A 17,984-nucleotide genomic window follows, 5' to 3' on the forward strand; every position below is an offset into this window, starting at 1 on the left:
CGGTCCAAATCCTGTTGTAATCTGAGGTAACCCTCTTGGCTGTCCACTATACCTCCAATTTTGATGTCATCTGCAAATTTACTAACTGTCCCTCTTATGCTCGCATCCAAATCATTTATGTAAATGACAAAAAGTAGAGGACTCAGCACCAATCCTTGTGGCACGCCATTGGTCACAGGCCTCCAGTCAGAAAAACAACCCTCCACCACCACCCTCTGTCTTCTACCTTTGTGCCAGTTCTGTATCAAAATGGCTAGTTCTCCCTGTATTCCATGAGATCTAACCTTGCTAATCAGTGTCCCATGGGGAACCTTGTCAAACGCCTTAGTGAAGTCCATATAGATCACATCTACTGCTCTGCCCTCATCAATCTTCTTTGTTACTTCTTCAAAAAACTCAATCAAGTTTGTGAGACATGATTTCCCACACACAAAGCCATGTTGACTATCCTGAATCAGTCCTTGCCTTTCCAAATACTTGTACATCCGGTCCCTCAGGATTCCCTCCAACAACTTGCCCACCACCGAGGTCAGGCTCACTGGTCTATAGTTCCCTAGCTTGTCTTTACCGCCCTTCTTAAACAGTGGCACAACGTTTGCCAACCTCCAGTCTTCCAGCACCTCAACTGTGACTATCGATGATACAAATATCTCAGGAAGAGGCCCAGCAATCAGTTCTCTAGCTTCCCACAGAGTTCTCTGGTACACCTGATCAGGTCCTGGGGATTTATCCACCATTAACCGTTTCAAGACATCCAGCAATTCCTCCTCTGTAATCTGGACATTTTGCAAGATGTCACCATCTATTTCCCTACAGTCTATATCTTCCATATCCTTTTCCACAGTAAATACTGATGCAAAATATTCATTTAGTATCTCCCCCATTTTCTGTGGCTCTACACAAAGGCCGCCTTGCTGATCTTTGAGGGCCCCTATTCTCTCCCTAGTTACCCTTTTGTCCTTAATATATTTGTAAAAACCCTTTGGATTCTCCTTAATTCTATTTGCCAAAGCTATCTCATGGCCCCGTTTTGCCCACCTGATTTCCCTCTTAAGTATACTCCTACTTTCTTTATACTCTAAGGATTCACTCGGTCTATCCTGTCTGTACCTGACATATGCTCCCTTCTGTTTCTTAATCAAGCCCTCAATTTCTTTAGTCATCCAGCATTCCCTATACCTACCAGCCTTCCCTTTCACCCTGACAGGAATATACTTTCTCTGGATTCTTGTTATCTCATTTCTGAAGGCTTCCCATTTTCCAGCCATCCCTTTTCCTGCGAACATCTGTCTCCAATCAGCTTTTGAAAGTTCTTGCCTAATACCGTCAAAATTGGCCTCTCTCTAATTTAGAACTTCAACTTTTAGATCTGGTCTATCCTGTTCCATCACTATTTTAAATCTAATAGAATTATGGTCACTGGCCCCAAAGTGCTCCCCCACTGACACCTCAGTCACCTGCCCTGCCTTATTTCCCAAGTGTAGGTCAAGTTTTGCACCTTCTCTAGTAGCTACATCCACATACTGAATCAGAAAATTGTCTTGTACACACTTAAGAAATTCCTCTCCATCTAAACCCTTAAGATTATGGCAGTCCCAGTCGATGTTTGGAAAGTTAAAATCCCCTACCATAACCACCCTATTATTCTTACAGATAGCTGAGATCTCCTTACAAGTTTGTTTTTCAATTTCCCTCTGACTATTGGGGGGATTATAATACAATCCCAATAAGGTGATCATCCCTTTCTTATTTCTCAGTTCCACCCAAATAACTTCCCTGGATGTATTTCTGGGAATATCCTCCCTCAGCACAGCTGTAATGCTATCCCTTATCAAAAATGCCACTCCCCCTCCTCTCTTGCCTCCCTTTCTATCCTTCCTGTAGCATTTGTGCCCTGGAACATTAAGCTGCCAGTCCTGCCCATCCCTGAGCCATGTTTCTGTAATTGCTATGATATCCCAGTCCCATGTTGCTAACCGCGCCCTGAGTTCATCTGCCTTCCCTGTTAGGCCCCTTGCATTGAAATAAATGCAGTTTAATTTATTAGTCCTACCTTGTCCTTGCCTGCCCTGACTGTTGGACTCACTTCTGTTCTCAGCTGTACCCGTCTCAGATCGATCTCTTTCCTCACTATCTCACTGGGTCCCACCCCCCCACCTTACTAGTTTAGATCCTCCCAAGCAGTTCTAGAAAATTTCCCTGCCAGTATATTAGTCCCCTTCCAATTTAGGTGCAATCTTAATTAACCCTTTTCAAAGCCACCTTGCTATTCATCCTTCCAGCATACTCCACCATCCTGTTACTGCTTCTTTCGGGTTTTTATCATTTTACCAAGAAGATGCCTATCTGCACATAGTAAATGAGAAGTTATTTACATTCCTCCTTGCCTAGAGAGGTGGCTTGTGTTGTGATGCAGTTTCAAAACCAGAACAGAACTCATACCACTGGTCATTCTTCATGTTATGAACCGAGACAGAGACTGACCACAGAAGGTATCACAGGCACCATTCTGTTCTCAACTGAGAGTCACAGACAATGATGACTGGACCTTTGTTTCAGAAAGATTGTAAGGAATAACTGGGGAACTACAGACCTGTGAGTCTGACTGACTTCGATTGTGGGTAAGTTGTTGCAGGTGATTATAAAAATTAGGATTTATGGACATTTAGAGAGGCAGACATTGATTAGGGATAGCTAGCATGGTTTTGTGTGAGGAAAATCATGTCTCACAAATTTTAATGAGATTTTTGAGAAAGTTACCAAAAAGGTTGACGATGGCAGAGTGGTAGATGTTGTTTATTTGGATTTCAGTAAAGTTTCCGCATGGTAGACTAATTAGTAGCGTTAGGTCACATGAGATTCAGCGTGAGCTTGCCAATTCGATACATAAGTGGCTTAACGGCAGAGACACAGAGTAATGGTGGAGGGTTGCTTTTCAGACTGGAGGCCTGTGACCAGCAATGTTCCGCTGGGATCAGTACTGAGTCCTGGAGATTTTAAGCCTGCAGATGCTGGAAGTCAGAGTCGATTAAAAGTGGAGCTGGAAAGACACAGCAGCTCAGGCAGCATCGAAGGAACAGGCAAGTCGATGTTTCTGGTTTTATTTGTCATTTACATCAATGATTTGATGTAAATATAGGAGGCACGGTTAATACGTTTTGCAAATGACACCAGAATTGGTGGCATAGTAGACAATGAAAAAGGTTTCCTAAGATTACAAAGGGATCTTGATCAAATGGGTTAATAGGCTGAAAAATGGCAGATGGAGTTCGATCCGGATAAATGAAAGGTATGGCATTTTGGAAAAAACAAACAGGGATAGGATCTATACAATTCATGGTCGAGCCTCCGATAGGGTTGAAGAACAGAAGGACCTAGGCATACAGGTACATAATTCTTTAGGTTTGGATCACATATAGACATGGTGGTTAAAAAGGCGTTTGGCACGTTTGCCTTCATTGCTCAGTCCTTTGAGTGTAGGAGTTGGGACATTATGTTGAAGTTGTGGTGAGGCCTCTTTTGGAATACTATATCCAGTCCTGGTTACCCAGTAATAGGAAGCATATTATTAAGGTGGAGAGGGCTCAGAAGATATTCACCAGACCGGTATAGAGAGTTGAAGTTATAAGGAAAGGCTGGATAAGTGGGGACTTTTTTTACTGGGGTGTAGGAGGTTGAGAGGCGACTGATAGAAGTTTAACAAATAATATGTACAGATTGAGTTAATGGTAGTTGTCTTTTCCCTAAGATGTGAAATTTCAAGACTAGGGAGCACATTTTTAAGGTGAGAGGAGAGAGCTTCTAAAAAGACATGAGCAGCAATTTTTTTTTAACGGAGGGTGGTTTGCACATGGAATGAACGTCCTGAGGAAGTGCTGGATGTGGGTATAATTAGAATATTTGAAAGACATTTGAAGAAGTACATGGATAGGAAAGGTTTGGAGGGATTTGGACCAGGAGTGGGCAGGTGGGACTGGTTTAGATTGAGATGATGTTTGGCATGGACTGGTTGGACCGAAGCGTCTGTTTCCGTGCTATATGATTCTACGACTCTAGAAAATCATTTACACATTGCTTTTCTTACCCACTAGTTCTCTCAAACTGCTTTACAAATGGTGGCTTCCTTTGAGATATAGTACTTGAATGAAAGACAGCAATTTGTCCACAGCAAGGTCATAGAGATGTACAGCATGGAAACAGACCCTTGGGTCCAACTCGTCCAAGCCACCAGAAATCCCAATCTGACCTAGTCCCATTTGTCAGCATTGGCCCAAATCCCTCTAAATCCTCCCTCAAACAGTACTGTGATAATGCCCAGGCAACTGAAATATTAATTTGAGGGATGAATTTTTGGCCAGGACATCACGGTTTGTTTTTTTTAAAACCGTCCACCTGAGCAGACTAATAGGGCCTCAGTTTAACATTCAAATGACAGCCCTGCGATCAGCTCAGCACTCCTTCAATACTGTACTAGACTGTCAGATTGGATTTGTGCTGAAACGCTGCAGCGGAATTTGAATCAGGAAATTTCTGATCCAAAGCCAAGTGTCCCACCCCCTGAGCAACATCTAACACACCACACAGTTTCTGACAAATGCAATCAGGAGCAGCATCCCTGATCTGTTTACCCATTCCCATGAGCAAAGACAGGTTTTCAGCAGTGATCTGCTCAATCAGCATAGTCCCCCGATTTATAGCAGGAATTTGGTCCTTGACTCAAGAGAGCCATCCTGTGGTTAAAAAGCACACTGCAGCACAAATTAAATTAAATGCACTCTACAAAATGATCCAACTTCATAATCCTGGTGGTGATTAAAATCAGTTCATACACATTCCATCATGTTCCTTTCTGCAATGCAACCATTCCCAATACATTAGTCCATGGATTATTGTAACCATTACACAGGATTGTCAGAAAAATTGGAAAAAAACACAATGCTGGATAAACTCTAGTAGCATCTGTGGGGAGTCACAGAGTCATCAAGATGAACAGCATGGAAACAGACCCTATGGTCCAACCTGTCCATGCCAACCAGATATCCCAACCCAATCTAGTCCCACCCGCCAGCACCAGGCCCATATCCCACCAAACCCTTCCTATTAATATACCCATCCAGATGCCTCTTAAATGTTGCAATTGTACCAGCCTCCACTGCATCCTCTGGCAGCTCATTTCAAAAGCGGCCCCTTAGGACTCTTTTATATCTTTCTCCTCTCACCCTAAACCTATGCCCTCTAGTTCTGGACTCCCCCACCCCAGGGAAAAGACTTTGTCTATTTATCCTATCCATTCCCCTCATAATTTTGTAAACCTCAGCCTCCAATGCTCCAGGGAAAACAGCCCAGCCTGTTCAGCCTCTCCCTGTAACTCAGATCCTCCAACCCTGGCAACATCCTTGTAAATCTTTTCTGAACCCTTTCAAGTTTCACATCTTTCCAATAGGAAGGAGACCAGAATTGCACACAATATTCCAACAGTGCCCTAACCAATGTCCTGTACAGCCGCAACATTACCTCATAAATCCTGTACTCAATACTCTGACCAATAAAGGAAAGCACACCAAATATCTTCTTCACTATCCTATCTACCTACGACTCCACTTTCAAGGAGCTATGAACCTGCACTCCAAGGTCTCTTTGTTCAGCAACACTCCATAGGACCTTAACATTAAGTGTATAAGTATAAAGTTTTTCTTTCCCAAAATGCAGCACATCGCATTTATCTGAATTAAACTCCATCTGCCACTTCTCAGCCCATTGGCCCATCTGGTCCAGATCCTGTTGTAATCTGAGATAACCTTCTTCGCTGTCCACTGCACCTCCAATTTTGGTGTCATCTGCAAACTTACTAACTGTACCTCTTATGCTCGCATCCAAATCATTTATGTAAATGACAAAAAGTAGAGGACCCAGCACCAATCCTTGTGGCACTCCACTGGTCACAGGCCTCCAGTCTGAAAGACAACCCTCCACCACCACCCTCTGTCTTTTATCTTTGAGCTAGTTCTGTATCCAAATGGCTAATTCTCCCTGTATTCCATGAGATCTAACCTTGCTAATCAGTCTCCCATGGGGAACCTTGTCAAACGCCTTACTGAAGTCCATATAGATCACATCTATTGCTTTGCCCTCATCAATCTTCTTTGTTACTTCTTCAAAAAACTCAATCAAGTTTGTGAGACATGATTTCCCACACACAAAGCCATGTTGACTATCCCGAATCAGTCCTTGACTTTTCAAATACATATACATCCCGTCTCTCAGGATTCCCTCCAACAACTTGCCCACCACCGAGGTCAGGCTCACTGGTCTATAGTTCCCTGGCTTGTCTTTACCGCTCTTCTTAAACAGTGGCACCACGTTTGCTAACCTCCAGTCTTCCGGCACCTCACCTGTGACTATCGATGATACAAATATCTCAGCAAGAGGCCCATTAATCAGTTCTCTAGCTTCCCACAGAGTTCTCGGGTACACCTGATTAGGTCTTGGGGACTTATTCACCTTTAACTGTTTCAGGACATCCAGCACTTCCTCCTCTGTAATCTGGACATTGTGCAAGATGTCACCATCTATTTCCCTTCAGTCTATATCTTCCATATCCTTTTCCACAGTAAATACTGATGCAAAATATTCATTTAGTATCTCCCCCATTTTCTGTGATCTTTGAGGGGCACTATTCTCTCCCTAGTTACTCTTTTGTCCTTAACATTATTTGTAAAAACCCTTTGGATTCTCCTTAATTCTATTTGCCAAAGCTATCTCATGTCCCCATTTTGCCCTACTGATTTCTCTCTTAAGTATACTCCTACTTTCTTTATACTCTTCTAAGGATTCACTCGATCTATCCTGTCTATACCCGACATATGCTTCCTTCTTTTTCTTAACCAAACCCTCAATTTCTTTAGTCATCCAGCATTCCCTATACCTATCAGCCTTCCCTTTCACCCTGACAGGAATATACTTTCTCTGGATTCTTGTTATCTCATTTCTGAAGGCTTCCCATTTTCCAGCCATCCCTTTACCTGCAAACATCTGCCTCCAATCAGCTTTTGAAAGTTCTTGTCTAATACTGTCAACATTGGCCTTTCTCCAATTTAGAACTTCAACTTTTAGATCTGGTCTATCCTTTTCCATCACTATTTTAAATCTCATAGAATTATGGTCGCTGGCCCCAAAGTGCTCACCCACTGACACCTCAGTCACCTGCCCTGCCTTATTTCCCGAGAGTAGGTCAAGTGTTGCACCTTCTCTAGTAGCTACATCCACATACTGAATCAGAAAATTGTCTTGTACACACTTAAGAAATTCCTCTCCATCTAAACCCTTAACACTATGGCAGTCCCATTCGATGTTTGGAAAGTTAAAATCCCCTACCATAACTACCCTATTATCTTACAGATAGCTGAGATCTCCTTACAAGTTTGTTTTTCAATTTCCCTCTGACTATTAGGGGGTCTATAATACAATCCCAATAAGGTGATCATCCCTTTCTTATTTCTCAGTTCCACCCCAAATAACTTCCCTGGATGTATTTCCGGGAATATCCTCCCTCAGCATAGCTGGAATGCTATCCCTTATCAAAAATGCCACTCCCCCTCCTCTCTTGCCTCCCTTTCTATCCTTCCTGTAGCATTTGTAGTTTCGCACAGTTAGTGATGATTCGTCCTCAGAACCACACTGGACTCGGAAAGCTAACCTACCCTTTCTCTCTCTCCCTCTCTTCCCCCCCCCCCCCCCACTCCCGACAGTTTCTGCGGGTCTTGCTGAGTTTCTCCAGCATTCTCAGTGCTCAGATTTCCAGCACCCATAATCTTTTGAAAAATTAAAAACTTCACAGATCCCAAATTCTATTTGTTACCCCAAGGTAGCAATATTAATTACTGGTTAGTGAGCTCAATGTTGGTGTTTCGTAACATGAGGGGTAAGAAATACATAAGCAATTGTACAGAAGTAACTAACAATTTTTTCCACCACCCAGGTCAGTCGACAGAATCAAAGTTAAATATCCTGTGGGATTCATCAACAAAAGTATCAACATTTGGGTATATCACCAACACCAATTTGGTGAGAATTATGCTCAAATGATTCTTGCTCCATTAAAAGTTTCATTTGCAGATTGCAGATGTGATAAGAAAATGATCTCAAACCACTGCACTATCCAGCCTGAATAAATGAGACTAAAAACTCAACACATTTCCATCATTATTCAAGTTTACTTAATTGAAATTACTGGGTAATAAAGGAAAACAAAGAACGATGTATTAGAAATATACAAGCAAAATAAAACAGATCGACATGACTCCCTTGATGTTTAATCCCCTCCCTCTCTAACCTTTCCCTGACCTTGACTCTTTGATTTCACTCATTCCTGCCCATTTTCTTAAAGCCTATCACACTTCCGTCTCTCTTCAATTCTGAAGAGGATTCATGTCAGGTGTGAAAATTCAACTTCCTTTCTCTTTCCACAGATGTTGAGTTGCTGATTTCAAAACAGCGATTCAAACAAAATAGTTTGTGTTATTTATTTAACATAGTTGTATTAAATTGCATTTTTTTTTTTACAGAGAATTAGAAATCCAGTGAGAAGATTCCCAACACATTCAATCTGTTATTGAGAATTTCATGGATTATTGTAACCATTACACAGGATTGTCAGAAAAATTGGAAACAAACACAATGCTGGATAAACTCTAGTAGCATCTGTGGGGAGAGGAGCAGAGTTTTGCACAGTTAGTGATGATTTGTCCTCAGAACCATACTGGATTCGAAAAGCTAACTTGATCTTTCTCTCTCTCTCTCTCTCTCTCTCTCCACAGTTTCAGCTAGCTTTGCTGAGTTTCTCCAGCATTCTCAGTTTTCAGATTTCCAACACCCATAGTCTTTGGAAAAATTAAAAACTTCACAAACCCCTAATTCTACAGATTTGGCTTCACTTCATTTTTGTTCTGGTTCTCGTTTTATTTTAAAATGATGATTGAATGAAGCTTACAACATAATAACAGAAATGGCCGCAACTAATCAAAATTCAAACATTTCTGACAGATTTTGGTCTCCTGCTTGATTGACCTTAATTTGAAATGGTAACACAAAGCAAGGGTCAAAATAGTTAGGACACATTCAATTAAGCTCCTTAAACAATACAATGTCAAAACTGAGCTATCATGACTTTGTATACACCAAAGCCAAACTCACTGTGGCTCTGGTAAGAGACATCTCTCAATTGGTGCACATTGCTGTTTTTAATATTTGACCATATTTTGTAAAGAAACTTTCCACAAACACACACCAAATGCACACAGCCAAAAGCTTACCATAAATGTCAGGTCCGTGTGGGGTAAAAACGTTGTAAATAATTATTCTCAGGGGGGTAACCACCAACTTCCCATAGTAATAACTGTCCACCACAACAAGGGGGAGCTGCAACACAAACAAAGATGTCCTGATTTTTTTTTAGTTCTGCGTTATCTGCAGGAGATAGGATTGCTCGCGGACAGCAGGACTTCACCTTTACCACAATCTAGCAAGAACAACATTGCACACTTTGCACTGCCATCAGCCATCATAAAGGCTCTTTGCCGACTGAAAGCAGTGAGGAGGAGGAGGAAGGAAATTATAAGTCCATAAGACCGTAAGACATAAGAGTGGAAATACGGCCATTCGGCCCATCGAGTCCACTCTGCCATTCAATCATGGCTGATGGACATTTAAACACCACTTACTCACACTCTTCCCGTATTACTTAATTCCTTGCGAGATTAAGAATTTATCAATCTCTGCCTTGAAGACGTTTAATGTCCCGGCCTCCACTGCGCTCTGTGGCAATGAATTCCACAGGCCCACCACTCTCTGAGACCTATGGGGCACTTTTTCACGCAGTGTGTGGTACGTGTATGGAATGAGCTGCCAGAGGAAGTGGTGGAGGCTGGTACAATTGCAACATTTAAAAGGCATTTAGATGGGTATATGAATAGGAAGGGTTTGGAAGGATATGGGTCGGGTGCTGGCAGGTGGGACTAGATTGGATTGGGATATCTGGTCGGCATGGACGGGTTGGAACGAAGGGTCTGTTTCCGTGCTGTACATCTCTATGACTCGAGCTGAGGAAATGTCTCCTCATTTCCGTTTTAAATTGATCGCCTCTAATTCTAAGGCTGTGCCCAAGAGTCCTAGTATCTCTGCCTGACGGAAACAAATTCCCAGCATCCACCCTTTCTAAGCCATGAATTATCTTGTAAATTTCTATTAGGTCTCCCCTCAACCTTCTAAACTCTAATGAATACAATCCCAGGATCCTTAGTCATTCATCATATGTTAGACCTACCATTCCAGCGATCATCCGTGTGAATCTCTGCTGGACACGCTCCAGTACCAGTATGAGTTTCCTGAGGTGCGAGGCCCAAAACTGGACACAGTATTCTAAATGGGGCCTAACCAGAGCTTTATAAAATCTCAGTAGCACATGACTGCTTTTACATTCCAACCCTCTTGAAATAAATGACAACATTACATTTGCTTTCTTAACCACGGACTCAACTTGCAAGTCAACCTTTAGAGAATCCTGGACGAGCATCCCAGATCCCTTTGTACTTTGGCTTCAGGAATTTTCTCACCATTTGGAAAATAGTCCGTCCCTGTATTCTTTTTTCCGAAGTGCAAGACCTCGCATTTGCTCACACTGAATTTCATCAGCCATTTCTTGGACAACTCTCCTAAACTGTCTAAATATTTCTCCATCCTCCCCACCTCCTCAGAACCAGCTGCTTGTCCACCTAACTTCGTATAATCGATTAACTTTGCCAGAATGCTCACCTCAAACACCATGGGCCCTTACCTCACTCTGCAGTCTCCCGTGAGGCATCTCATCAAAGGCTTTTTGGAATTCTAGGTAGATAACATTCACTGGGTTTCCCCGGTCTAACCTACTTGTTACCTCTTCAAAGAATTCTAACAGGTTTGTCAGGCACAACCTCCCCTTACGAAATCCATGCTGACTTGTTCTAATCCGACCCTGCACTTCCAAGAATTTAGAAATCTCATCCTTAATGATGGATTCGAGAATTTTACCTACAACCGAGGTGAGGCTAATCAGCCCATAATTTTCCATCTTTTGTCTTGATTGTTTCTTGAACAAGGAGGTTATAACAGCGATTTTCCAATCATCTGGGACTTTCCCTGACTCCAGTGATTTTTGAAAGATTACAACCAACGCCTCCGCTATTTCTTCAGCCACCTCCCTCAGAACTCTAGGATGTGGTCCATCGGAGTCAGGGGATTTATCAATTTTTAGACCTTTTTGCTTTTCTACCACTTTCTCTTTTGTAATGGCTACCATACTCAACTCTGCCCCTTGGGATATTACTCATGTCTTCCACTGTGAAGACTGACACAAAGTATTTATTAAGTTCTTCAGCTATTTCCTTATCTCCCATCGCGAGCCTTCCTGCATCAATTTGGAGCAGCCCAATTTCTACTTTTGCCTCTCGTTTGTTTCTGATGTACTGAAGAAAACTTTTACTATCATTTCTAATATTACTGGCTAGGTTAACTTCACATTTAATCCTCTCCTTCCTTATTTGTCTCTTTGTTATCCTCTTTGTAGTCTTCCCAATCTTCTGATCTCCCAGCGCTCTTAGCCAGTGTATAGGCTCTCTCTTTCTCTGTGATACATTTCCTGACTTCTTTTGTTATCCATGGATGTCTAATTCTCCCCCACCCCCGGATAAACTTTCTTTTCTTTGGGATGAATCTCTGTACTGTGTCCTCAATTACACCCAGAAACTTCTGCATTTGTTGCTCTACTGTCTTCTCCACTCGGCTCTGCTTCCAATCGATTTTCGTCAGTTCCTCTCTCATGCCCTTGTAATTACCTTTATTTACCTGTAACACCATTACATCTGATTTTGTCTTCTTGCTTTCAAACTGCAGACTGAACTCTACCATATTATGATTGCTGCTTCCTAAGTGTTCCCTTACTTTAAGATCTTTTATGAAGTCTGACTCATTACATACCACTAAGTCTAGAATAGCCTGCTCCCCTGTTGGCTCCATCACAAGCTGTTCCAAAAAGCCATCCTGTAAGCATTTCATGAATTCCCTTTCTTTGGAACAACTGGTAAGCTTTCCTTTATTGGTCAGAGTATTGAGTACAGGAGTTGGGAGGTCATGTTGCGCTGTACAGGACATTGGTTAGGCCACTGTTGGAATATTGTGTGCAATTCTGGTCTCCTTCCTATTGGAAAGATGTTGTGAAACTTGAAAGGGTTCAGAAAAGATTTCCAAGGATGTTACCAGGGTTGGAGGATTTGAGCTATAGGGAGAGTCTGAACAGGCTGGGGCTATTTTCCCTGCAGCGTCAGAGGCTGAGGGGAGACCTTATAGAGGTTTACAAAATTATGAGGGGCATGGATAGGATAAATAGACAAAGTCTTTTTCCTGGGGTCGGGGAGTCCAGAACTACAGGGCATAGGTTTAGGGCGAGAGGGGAAAGATATAAAAGAGACCTAAGGGGCAACTCTTTCACGCAGAGGGTGGTACGTGTATGGAATGAGCTGCCAGAGGATGTGGTGGAGGCTGGTACAATTGCAACATTTAAGAGACATTTGGATGGGTATATGAATAGGAAGGGTTTGGAGGGATATGGGCCGGGTGCTGGCAGGTGGGACTAAATTGGGTTGGGATATCTGTCAGCATGGACCGGTTGGTCCGAAGGGTCTGTGTCCATGCTGTACATCTCTATGACTCTATGACTATGACTGACAACATTATTCACCCAGTCCACCTGCATATTGAAGTCCCTCATGATCACTGGGACCTTGCCTTTCTGACATGCCCTATCTATTTCCTGGTACATCTTGCGCCCCTGGTCCTGACCACTGCTGCGAGGTCTGTACATAACTCCCATTATGGTTTTTTTGCCTTTGTGGTTCCTCAACACCCACTTAGTCAGATCATGTGGAGTCTATGTCATTCAGTGCCATAGATTTAATTTCATTCTTAAAAAACAAGGCAACCCTGCCCCCTCTGCCCAGCTCCCTGTCTTTTCGATAAGTTGTAAATAGCTTGGATGTTTAACTACCAGCCCTGAACCCCCTGCAACCACACCCCTGTGATGCTTACCACATCATAATCATTCACGGTGGTTTCTGCTGTTAATTCTTCTACTTTGTTACAAATACTATGAGCATTCAGGTAAAGCACCTTAATGCTAATTTTCTTAACCTCATGATTTCCATCACCTCTCGGGAGTATGTCCTAAGTTATCCCTCCTTTTTGTTCACTCCTAGTCTGCCTCGAACTTAAACATAAAACCTGCACACATTATCCTTCTGAAAGTTTCTGGAGGAGCAGTTTGCCCACTGTCTATCCAAGAAGCTCCTTCTTGTGCGCATGAAGGAGGTGCTAACATAAAGGACAATCTACAGTCAAAAAAGGGACAAAACCTACTTTGCAAGTACTTCTAGATTAATCTCCTTGATACCTACCAGAAAGAGCAGCAAAGCCACTACTGTCCATATAATAAAACTCTGGAACTTTCTCTTCAGTACCACCAGGTCAAATGCTATTGGTAACCTAATAAGAGGAGAAAATAAGGATTAGATTTACAAAGTATACACTAAAGTAAGATTTAGGTGTACTAAATTTAATTCAAAAATACAGATCATAAAACTGATTTTGTCTAAAATAGACAGAGGGGTAAGGCTGAATGCACAGTACTTTGGGAAAATACACAGGTTATTTTTAGTGGGACTAAATGCAATGGGTTTGTAAGGAGACAGTACAACAGTGACAATGTTACTGTGCCAGTAATTCAGACTAACGTGCTGGAGAAGAGTTCAAATCTCTCTGCAGCTACTGGACTTTAACACATTAATCAAACAATTTGGAATAAAATGTTAGACACATTAATAATAATTATGAAACTATGGAAATTTTGCAAAAATCTTTCTGGTTCACTAATGTCCTGTATTCAGTCTGGTCTACAGGCGAGGCCAGGTGCATAGCAATCTGCCCTCAGAAATGGCTCTACAAGCCACTCCACAGCTACAACCAAACACCATTTGGCCACATCTGCAGCTGCTCAAGAACTCCGTTCTCAAGGGTTCTTAAGGATGGACAATAAGTGCTGCCATAGCAATCCGTCCCACCCCAAGAACAAAGTAAATTAAAAGGCCCTTTAAAAAAAGTAACAGGAAGCGCTAAAAATATACAACAATTCTGTCCACATCTGCAAGAAGACAAAAGGTCAGTTCATATTCTAGGGGAAGATCTTTCTTCATCCAAGTCCCCTTGCAAATATGAACTGGGTCATCTTCCATTTCCAGTTCCAAATCAAATAGATTTTTCCTTGATCAGTCATAAAATTGTCTGCGGTGTTACAAAGAGCAAATGGCAACAATGGGACAGAGGGGAGGAAAAGGAGAGGACAATGTATTACAGTCGGTTTCACCCACATGAACAGATAGAACCTTACAATCCCTGCAGTGTGGAAGCAAACCATTTAGTCCACACCAACTAACTGAAAAGCATCCTACACACACCTATCTCATCCCTGTAACCCTGCGTATCCCACGGCTAATCCACCTTGCCTGCACATCCCCGGACACTACGGTTCAATTTAGCGTGGCTAATCCACCTAGCCTGTACATCTTTGCATTGTAAAGGGAGGAAACCAGTGGAAACCCAAGCAGACATGGGGAGAATGCACCCGGGTCCCTGGTGCTGTGAGGCAGCAGTGCTAACCACTGAGCAACCGTGACGCCTTAGATAGGCCAAGTATTTCAAGTTGGAGACTTCCAATTAACACATCATTTTACAAGAAACATTGGAGTCCAAATAAAATCATTCAAAAGTATTATCATTTTGTTACTGCTCAACTCTTCCACTTCTTTGTTTCAACCTGGACGCTGGAGGCAACAGAGACAGACTGAGGTAAGACAGTGCACAGGGATCAAATTAATATCATGACGAACATTTGTAAATGTTCACTTGCATCTTTGCAACAATTAGATTTTCCAAATTAGTGCTTCACCCTCCCACGTTCCCCCCAATAATGTTTAATTTTTATTCCTTGGCATTTCCATCTTTAACTAACCTTGAGTTCACTGGTGGTTGGACCATTGTAATGTACACCTGCAGAAGTAATTCCTTTATTACTCAGTATTAAAGGTGACACTTGTTGTGTGACTTGCACACAGGATTTGCAAGGCCTTGCCTCCAAGGGCGGTGGAAGATTCAATGCTGATACTGAAAACAGGATTGGATAAATAGATGAAGGGGCAAAAAAAACCTATTTACCCCTTTTCCATGTTTCTGTCCCTGGTCAGAGCTGCCTTTCTCTGCTCCCATTCACTGTTTATTAAGTTCATTAGATCTTGGAGCTGAATTAGGCCATTTGGCCCATCGGGTCTGCTCCCCCATTCGATCAGGGCTGATATGCTCCTTACCCCCATTTTCCAGCCTTCTCTCCATATCCCTTCAACCCATTACCAATTAAAAATGTCTAACTCCTCCTTAAATTTACTTAAAGTCCCAGCATCCATCGCACTTTGGGGGTAGCAAAATTCCACAGATGAACTTTTCCTCGTTGTCCAACAGGACAAACCTCAGATGGTAGAGCAATTTCTGGCTCGCTAAAAACTATGTGATCCATAGTTTCAAAAGAGGAAAAATAAGAGACTTTCTTCAGAGTAAAGGGGAAAGACCTGGATGAACTAAATAGTTCTAATAAAAAGCCAGTACAGGCATGATGGCCCAATGGACCCCAAGTACGCTGTGCCATTCTATGGTTAAAGTAATTCCACAAGGATTGGTAGCTTCAAGTCAGACAAGTAGAACATGGCTGCTTCAGAGTATCTTGGTGAGATGTTCTTGATGTTCTTACCCAAGAGCTGCACTGAAGGGCCATCCCAAAATGGCTCCGGCTGCTACTCCCAGTATAGCCACAGCATTCTTATCCGTAAACCAGCCAGTCATTGCAATTAGAGTTGTGTTCATGCAGAAGCTACTGGGCAGAAATGCTGAAAGTGAGGGAGAGAGAAAACAAGAAGGCATAAAAAAAATCAATCATCTTAACACTTCACTGTTCACGACTGTCAAAGGAAAAAGCTAACAACATGAAGGGGAATCTAAACTGCAGGCCAATCAGAGCAATCAGGCTCCTAATCCCCAAACACCTTCACCTTCTTGTTCCTTGACATTTTTATGACCGGTTTGCCTCGTTAGAACTTTGCAGTTTGGAATGGTCCTCCGTAGCCTCAGAAACGTGCAAGCCCCAAATCACAACCCTTGGTATCAGTGACTGGAGATGTCTGCAAATAAGCAAGAACATGGAACAGAATCTTACCAGCCACTGAACGCTGCACTCATTGGCAAGAAAGTTGGGAAAACAATGCGAGGTCAGCCATTGGGAGATTCCTGACCCACAACAGAAACCATGGGTAGATGTCATCCTCAAATTGGCCAACAATTCCCCAGTGAAATACTGAGTAAGAAGTTGAGTTTTGGTTTGTTTCTTTCAGCACAACTCTTGGTCTTACATGTAACTTCATGCTCTCATTCCCACAAATGCAAGTCTTTACTCACCAGCTGCTGAGCAGAACATCCCAGTACTCAAAACCATGAACGCCAGCATTAACCGCCCAACATGGAGCCCAAACTTCTTGCAAACAGCTCTAGAATATAATCAGCATGAACACTTTCATTGATACATTATATTAAAACAATTAAAATGTTTTAAACCAAAACCTTTAAATATGCAGCAAGTCTGTCAGCACCCGGAAACCAGAGGTTAATACTCCGCATGCTGAATATTTGAGAGTTCTGACAGTCTATGTTCAAAACATTACATCTTTTCCGCATGAGCACCCAATTACCTGCTGGTTATTTTCCTGGATTAACCACTGGATATTTTTCCAGCATTCCCTTTTCTTTCTAGCAACTTTCCAGCAGTATCAATTCCTATGTAAATATCAAAACAGGAAAGCCATAGACTGATAGATAAATGCATCAACTTACTTGTAGAAGTACAACTCGCAAATGCAGCAGAAAAAGGCTAAGAGACATCGTAAGAAGTAGAAGACAAGTACCTGGGAAAAGAAGACCCTCCATGTTAAAGCAAATAAGTTGCAAGGTCAAACATCAACCACTAAACTGAAACCATAAAAATCAGTCTCTGTTGTACTTTAACGTCACATTCAGAGTAATGTAACCAAGGGCAATTCTATAAACTCCCCAAAATAAAGCAAAGAACTGCAGATGCTGGAAATCTGAAACCAAAACAGAAATTGCTGGAGAAACTCAACAAGGTTAAAATTTCAAATCCAGTGACCCATCTGCACAAAATAAAAGCAAATTACTGCGGATGCTGGAATCTGAAATCAAAAGAGAAAATGCTGGAAAATCTCAGCAGGTCTGGCAGCATCCGTAAGGAGAGAAAAGAGCTGATGTTTCGAGTCTAACTGACCCTTTGTCAAAGCTCTTTTCTCTCCTTACAGATGCTGCCAGACCTGCTGAGATTTTCCAGCATTTTCTCTTTTGGGGACCTTTCTGCACAACTGCTCAGAAATGTTAATTCTGCTTTCTCTACACAAGTGCTGCCAGAACTGCTGAGTTTCTCCAGCAATTTCTGTTTAACCATCCTTTAAGTTTCTGTGCTGTTTACATCCATGTTCGGATGCCCTTAATTAGCTGTGACCTCAGTAATATTACAGATAAATCTTACTTGAGGAATGATATACTGGCTTTGGAGGCGGTGCAGAGGAGGTTCACCAGGTTGATGCTGGAGGTGAGGGGGTTACCCGATGGAGGAGAGGTTGAGCCGCCTGGGCCTATACTCACTAGAATTTAGAAGAATGAGAGGGGATCTTATAGAAACTTATAAAATTACGATAGGGATGGATAAGGTAGGGGCAGGCAAGTTGTTTCTGCTGGTGGGTGAGACTAGAACTAGGGGACATGGTCTCAAGATTAGGGGGAGTAGATTTCGG

The 17,984-nt window shown here is 42.3% G+C and overlaps 1 protein-coding gene across 7 annotated transcripts in view; it reads right to left on the reverse strand.

Moving 5' to 3' along the window:
- alg9 (ALG9 alpha-1,2-mannosyltransferase) overlaps positions 1-17,984 on the reverse strand; it is a 263,913-nt gene that overhangs the window by 231,743 nt on the left and 14,186 nt on the right. For all 7 annotated transcript variants that reach the window (XR_015751977.1, XM_043676654.2, XM_043676652.2 and 4 more), the window contains exons 4-8: positions 17,014-17,084; positions 16,582-16,670; positions 15,881-16,016; positions 13,482-13,569; positions 9,312-9,417 (exon numbers count right to left, since the gene is read on the reverse strand). Coding sequence is in view for 6 of the 7 variants with exons in the window: in XM_043676654.2 (XP_043532589.2) it covers positions 9,312-9,417; positions 13,482-13,569; positions 15,881-16,016; positions 16,582-16,670; positions 17,014-17,084 (490 nt within the window). In the remaining variant the exon portion in view is untranslated. The remainder of the gene's footprint in view (positions 1-9,311; positions 9,418-13,481; positions 13,570-15,880; positions 16,017-16,581; positions 16,671-17,013; positions 17,085-17,984) is intronic.

This window comes from Chiloscyllium plagiosum, unplaced genomic scaffold (genome assembly GCF_037043375.1).
Source record: "Chiloscyllium plagiosum isolate Xiang-an unplaced genomic scaffold, Cpla_swu_hap1 HiC_scaffold_29, whole genome shotgun sequence".
Classification (NCBI taxonomy): domain Eukaryota; kingdom Metazoa; phylum Chordata; class Chondrichthyes; order Orectolobiformes; family Hemiscylliidae; genus Chiloscyllium; species Chiloscyllium plagiosum.